This window comes from Salvia splendens, chromosome 7, assembly GCF_004379255.2.
Source record: "Salvia splendens isolate huo1 chromosome 7, SspV2, whole genome shotgun sequence".
In the NCBI taxonomy this organism is placed as follows: domain Eukaryota; kingdom Viridiplantae; phylum Streptophyta; class Magnoliopsida; order Lamiales; family Lamiaceae; genus Salvia; species Salvia splendens.
This window is the reverse complement of record NC_056038.1, coordinates 7,432,239-7,439,261: the sequence shown is the minus strand read 5'-3', so window position 1 is coordinate 7,439,261 and position 7,023 is coordinate 7,432,239. Positions and strand designations below refer to the sequence as shown.

At 34.0% G+C, this 7,023-nt stretch overlaps 1 protein-coding gene across 2 annotated transcripts; it reads left to right on the top strand.

The window, feature by feature from the left end:
- The first annotated feature begins 201 nt into the window (after nt 1-201).
- LOC121742342 (lactoylglutathione lyase) lies at nt 202-4,465 on the top strand. 2 transcript variants are annotated; one of them, XM_042135456.1, is made up of 9 exons: nt 202-361; nt 603-725; nt 935-996; nt 2,536-2,596; nt 2,714-2,793; nt 2,885-2,955; nt 3,316-3,405; nt 3,837-3,958; nt 4,211-4,465. In XM_042135456.1, the coding sequence occupies exons 2-8, from the start codon at nt 639-641 to the stop codon at nt 3,938-3,940; spliced, it is 555 nt and encodes a 184-aa protein (XP_041991390.1). In that variant the 5' UTR covers nt 202-361; nt 603-638; the 3' UTR covers nt 3,941-3,958; nt 4,211-4,465. The 2 variants fall into 2 exon arrangements, with proteins under 2 accessions (XP_041991390.1, XP_041991389.1); XM_042135455.1 differs by having other exon boundaries at nt 351-486.
- Nucleotides 4,466-7,023: the final 2,558 nt, after the last annotated feature.

Here is a 7,023-nt window from a genome sequence, read left to right as displayed (position 1 = left end):
AAACTCCTAAATTATTGTCCGTAAAATTAGCAATACGGTAATTTAATTATGATTATAACTAACTGTTCCAATGAAATTCATCTAATAATATATAAAATATGGCTCGACTTCATTAATATAATATAAGTATTACTTAATTAGTTATCAATGTGAATTAAGAATGAATTAGGATTAGTGGATTACCTGATCCTTTTACAACTACCACATAAACATCGATTTGGTGATTTAAATAAGCAATAATATAGTGGATGATTGGATTCGGCAAGCGTGTATATGCCTGGAATCAGAGTAAAATCAAGAACATTAATTGCTACATTTCCACTTCACTGAAATCGCGAGGGTCCAATATCTTCACTAACAGGTATGTACTCTCACTATTCATATGCCATGGCTTCTTCCCTCGCCGCCGCCTGCCGCCTCCCCTCCGCGCATCTCCTTCCGCCCCTTTTATCTCAATTAACCCCACTCTTCGCTCTCAGACCCAAGGTCTAAATTAAAGATACCACCTTTAATTGCTCAGCCGAACTTCTCCCTCAGCAATTTTGTTTGCCTTCTCTAATTACAACCCTTGTTGTTTTACCCCTTATTTGTTTAATTCGCAGGTTTTGAATAAGCCCAGAAGATTTATATCAACAACTATGGCGTCCAAAGAGTCTGCTGACAACAATCCAGGACTCCAAGCTTCTGTGGATGAGGCCACCAAAGGCTATTTCTTGCAGCAAACTGTGAGCTTTGAGTCCCAATTTTTTTCAATTTTTCTTTTCGTTGGCTGTGAACACATGGCTAATGTATTACTGAATGTGTATTAAAGAAATTATAGTTGGTGGAGCCTTATTATAGCATGATTTTATTGTCAAGAGATTGTATATGTGTACTACTTTTGTTACTCACCCGTGGGAATGTTTGGCTGAGAAGTGTGTGTTTCTGCATTCAGATGCTTCGTGTGAAGGATCCTAAAGTCAGTCTTGATTTCTACTCTCGGATATTGGGGATGTCGTGAGTCTTCGAAACTTTCTTTGAACTGCACACACACCTATTTGTGTTTGCTATTTTCTGGATTGATATGGATTCAATTAGTATTATGCTGGATAAGCAGATGTAAAATGGAATTAGGTCATCCTCTTTCGACAAGCTGTATAGGTTGTATGCTTTTGTTTGGTAATGCTAGTTGTGAGTTTTAATAAATCTCTGGACCGGAAAAGTTTAATTGTAACTGTTACCGGTTACTTCAGTATGCATGATTTTGGCTTTTGAATATTATGAGTTCTCGTTTCTCTTATCACACTCATGAATAAGATTTTCGATCTTTTTATGATATGGTACAGCATACAGGCAATATTAGATATATATATATATATATATATATATATATATATATATATATATATATATATATATATATATATAGGGTTGTATTATATACCAAAGTAGTTTTAAACACTAAACGCCAAACACATCATTATATAATAATGCGGAGTTCATAACAACTTTATTTGTAGTTCATTATAGGGAATTCTGAGATTTAAAAACAATGACATCTCCATGCATAATTTAGAAATCTGAAGTTCATTATATGTTTGTTATTAGTTCATTATAATGAACTCTATGTTATCATATAATGATGTTGTTCGGCGTTTAAGGTTTAAAAGTGGTTCGGTATTTATCACAATCCTACAAAAGTAGGGATTAGGGTTCATTATAATGAACTACATCATTATATGATAACATATAAATACCGAACCACTTTTAAACCTTAAACGCCGAACAACATCATTATATGATAACATAGAGTTCATTATAATGAATTAATAACAAACATATAATGAACTTCAGATTTCTAAATTATGCATGGAGATGTCATTGTTTTTAAATCTCAGAATTCCCTATAATGAACTACAAATAAAGTTGTTATGAACTCCGCATTATTATATAATGATGTGTTTGGCGTTTAGTGTTTAAAACTACTTTGGTATATAATACAACCCTATATATATATATATATATAAATCTCTTCTATATTGATGATGGACTCATGCCCTCAGTTATTCTGTTTGACCTTGTTCTGTTATTGCAAATGCTGAAAAATAATGTACCAGTTTCAAAACTCCCATCTCCTTCGCTATTTTTTCTTTTCCATCTGTTGTAATGCTCCAGCTCATTTTTCCTTTTGCCTCCACCTTCTTTGGCTGCATTGCATTGTTTTCAAAACAAAAGTGAAACAATATTTGATACTTTAGAAGAAGAACTATAGCTAGTAGCTGGAAGAGAAAAATCATTTGCTGAAATTTTAGTTCGTATTAAGGGATTTTTAGAAGATGGAGAAGCACATTGTTTTGAAAACAATCCATTTTTAATTGCATTAATAATGGAGTTATAGCATATAAGTTACTGAATTACAGCTCTAGCACTAGATTCCTTTTATCATTAGTTGGTATCTCGATACAGTTGACAGCAGCTTTGCCAGCCTCATCTCCATAATCATTGAGGAATAAATTAAACTTTTTATTTATTGTCTTTGTTATTTATGCAATGCAGGTTGCTTAAGAGGCTGGATTTTGAGGACATGAAGTTCACCTTGTACTTCTTGGGATATGAGGTGAAATCATCAAATGACTTTGCAAAAATTACAATCATTATGCTTTGTGTACGCGTATTATATACATGCTGTTATCTTGCTGGACACCTAACATTATTCGTGTATGGGTGGCATTAGGACACATCGTCTGCTCCCAGTGATCCCCATGAGCGCACAACCTGGACATTTAGTCAGAAAGCTACACTCGAGCTTACACAGTAAGAGCTCAAATCCCGTAGTGTACATGTTTTGAGAGATACAGTCTTACATAGTAATGTCTAATTATCTAACTCTTTAACTTTTTCGCAGCAACTGGGGTACTGAATCTGATCCAGAATTCAAGGGTCATCATAATGGAAACTCAGACCCTCGTGGTTTTGGTATGTCAAATATCGAACCTGACACTTGCTACTCTTTGTTCATTTATTTCTTCAAATATGATGTGATTCTTGATCACTGATTTTCCCTGGAGTGTGCACATCTAATGTAATAACATTAAGTTACTATACATCTACCCATGCCTTTTATAACTTGTTCTGACATACGGAGTAGTATTTAAAGTTAACTTCACTATCAATTTTTTTTTGTGAAATCTGATTGTTTAAGCCATTTTCTGAATGATGCTACTATACATCATACAATTGTTCTTCTTTTTTATGGAATGGAATAATCTGCAGGGGTGTTCCATTTTACTGGATGTTCGGTCGCATCTAACAATTTGACATGTGGTCTACTTTCAGGACACATAGGTATTACTGTCGATGATGTGCACAAGGCATGCAAGAGATTTGAGAGTTTGGGGGTGGAGTTTGTAAAGAAACCTGATGATGGTAAATTATCCTTTCATTTTCTGAAAATAACGTATTACTCCCTATATTTAGTTGCTTTTTCTCAAACATACATCCCTCCTGTATCTGGTTATTACCATTGTATTAATATGTCTCTATTAAAATCTTTGCTTTATTTTACCTAATTGTTATCATGTATCAAAACCTCTAGGGAATCCTCAAATGTCCAGGTAACATACTCCACCTGCTTGTAAAATTGGAACTAGGAAAGCTTCCCTACACGAAATTCTCGTTTCACTCAAGAACTATATTTTTTTCTTCTAGAATTGTTTCTTTGATGTAAACAAGGATTATTTTAGACCATAGAATCAAAGACAGTTATTTCATTTTCGTTCCTGAGACGTTTCATGAGACATTCTCAAAACTTCAAATAAAATTCCAATTCAATTTTCCTCTGCACTTTCCCACTGTAGGAAAAATAAAGGACATAGCATTCATCAAGGATCCTGATGGCTACTGGATTGAAATCTTTGACACTAAAACAATTGCCAAAACAACTGCTAAGGCTGCTGTTTGATCTTATGAGCCTATCCAGGTAATTACACAACTGTTGACATCTTAAGTTGTATTTTGCCAGAATAACCGTGTACGAATTTTCTACCAAATTCTTTGATGTGGCAATTACTCCATATGGTTAGTGTCTCCCCACAAGTTAATCTATGCATAATTTTCCCATTATATGTTATGAAAAATGTTGTACTCCGACGTTCACCTAGGTATATCGGATTTTGGCTGTATTCTTTCCTGAAATTACCTTTTGGTTGATATATACTACCTCTCTGATCAGGTACTTCCACGAGATGATCGCGTTAATGGATGTTTCCCATCTTAAATAGCTATGAATCTTTTCTCTTGGAAAAAAGCCCAATAAGTTGATTAACACAGTACTCTGTTTTGATGAGACCGAGCTACATGGTTTGTCGAATAAGTGTTGATCTTAGACCAGGATTTCTACACCAGTTGTGATTTCGTATCTCAAATTGATGCAACTTGGAAATTCTTGTTTGTTTTATGGTGATCCATCCTTTTCCTTTTGCATAAACCTGCTTTTTTTTTTCTTTCAAAACCTATGATTAATATTGTGTTCGACTCTGTCTCTCCAAAGCTTTTTTTGCATATTATTTTAACATAGATGAGTCATGTGAGTGAAATAAAAAAATGTGATATTGATGCAATAAATGTAGTGATTGTTGGGAGAAGAGGATTTTATGCTTGCTTGTTTGGGCAAAACAATAGAAAAGGTTCAATTTTTGTATTACTCACAAGTCACAACAGAAGCCAAATGAAACACACCTCTTCTTCTTGTGATTGTTGTGTGAATAAAAAATTTGAATGTGTCAGAAGTGATATTCAATATTCAATGCTCCACTAATCTTGACTTTATTTTTTGACCTTTGTACCTTCACTAGATGAGACATTCTTGGATAAACACAACCCAGTCACTCAATCTCCTTGAATTTCAGCAATTTTTGCATGGTTGTCGTCAACACCATAATTTTCAATTAATTATTAATGTCTTGTTTCCTAACGAGTTTTCAGCCATACAACTAAACAAACACCATCTTGTAAGTCCAATTATTCAATGATTGTTAATTTATTTTCTTTTATCAAGATGAAACTCATAAACTCTTTTACTTCAGCCCCAAAAGAACTTAGAAGATTGGGATTATAACACAAAGAGCTCTTAATCATTGGGTGATTTGTTGCGACTTGACTATTTGAGTAGCTAAAAATGTGAATTTTGGAGACTTTGGAGAAAGAGGAGGAGATGGCGCATGTGGTGACGTCATATCAGTCACATTGATTTGTTTTGGAGCTTATGTCACTTGCAATTTCCAATGTGGATTTTTTTCAATAAAATTTTCCGTGAAGATGAAATCATCATATCTTTCTCTACCATTCACGCAGACAGAGTTAAATCAAAAATTCATGTAACGTTGCTACAGGTTCAATAATTAGATCTAAATTTTATACTCCATGTACCAAAATTTTCACTAGGTTTATGAATTATGACTTGTAAAAAGAGAGAGGGAGAGGATTGGTCAATGTTAAGCAATCAATAATTGGAAGAAAGCAATGAGGGGGAGCGTGATAGGCGTCGTGAAAACGACGTCGTTGAATGCTTTGGTGTATTGTATTCATCTCCCTAAACAGGCACCTACAGTGACTGTGCCTGCTGTTCCCTATTTTTATATACTTCCTTGCATTGCAGCCTTCTTTATTACTCCCTCCGTCCCGCACTACTCGCACGTATTTCCTTTTTGGGCGTCCCAAGTTACTTGCACTCTTTCCATTTTTAGTAAAAATTTTCACCTACAGCCGTCATTTTTGACTTTCCTATACACTCATTCCTTAATCTCCGTGCCGAAAAGGAAATGAGCGAGTAGCTCGGGACGGAGGGAGTATATTGCTTCTTCGTTTAACACTGAGATTTCCATTTTTCTCTGCCTCCCAACCATGCAAATTTTAAATCTATCCCACAATAATTCAATTATTCAAGGCAACGACTATATTTTTTAACCTATTATCATCACTTCGATGTCTAAAAGAAGGTACACTGACCTTTTCTTTTGCAAATATTTTAGGATAATTCCTTATGTAATAATAATAAAAGATTGCTATTATCATAATATAAAAAAATTAATTAAGTCAATGCAGGAACAATTTTAACAACAAATGCAGCTTCCATGTAAGTAAGGTGGATGCTGTTTGTCTTTTTCTGCACCTTCTTTAATTAATAAGAGGAGTAAATAATTTAGTTATTTATTGAGTCAGGAAAGGGAACATTGTCGGATTAAACTCGAGATCATCTTCCCGATTCCATAATTTCGATGTTCCCTAACTATACTATTACTACGCGTCTTTTCTTTCTTTATAGTTGAAAAAAACCTTGCAAAATCCATCATGAGTTCATTACTTATTAGAAATAGACCACTCACCCCTTAAAAGGAAGATGGTTATCCATACTTATATAGAGGAGTCAGGATCATCACCAAATCAATATGGGACAAGATTTAAGAGTTTTATCGTGTGGGCCGAAATGACACATCGGACTTCCATCACGTAAGTAGGCAAGAGAAGAGATAAAGAGATAAAATCCATTATCGACTAGGGCCCGCTCTGATACCATATTAGAAATGAGCCACTCACCCCTTAAAATACCTTATAAAGAGGAGAGTTATCCATACTTATATAGATGAGTTGTTATCCATACTTATATAGATGAGTTATGATATCACCAAGTCGATTTAGGACAAGATTTAATTAAGAGTTTTAATAGTACACTTTATATGTATATATCTAAACTTCAAAATAAAATACACACACATACACAAACATCACAGATGTATTAGTATATTAATTGATTTATATATACCTCCAATATGATGAAAAAAACTTAAATAAACTAAGAGTTGTCAGTACAAGTCATATAAGTCAGAAGAGTTTTTAATGGAGTATATAGTAGTACAAGATTCAAAAGATAATAGTGTATCAAATTAAAAATAGTAGAACTAATTAATTAGCCAGCGTAGAGAGGAGATTTGTGGCAGCGAGACTGAACAAAATTAAGCACCAAAATCTGGCAAAACAAAGGCAAAA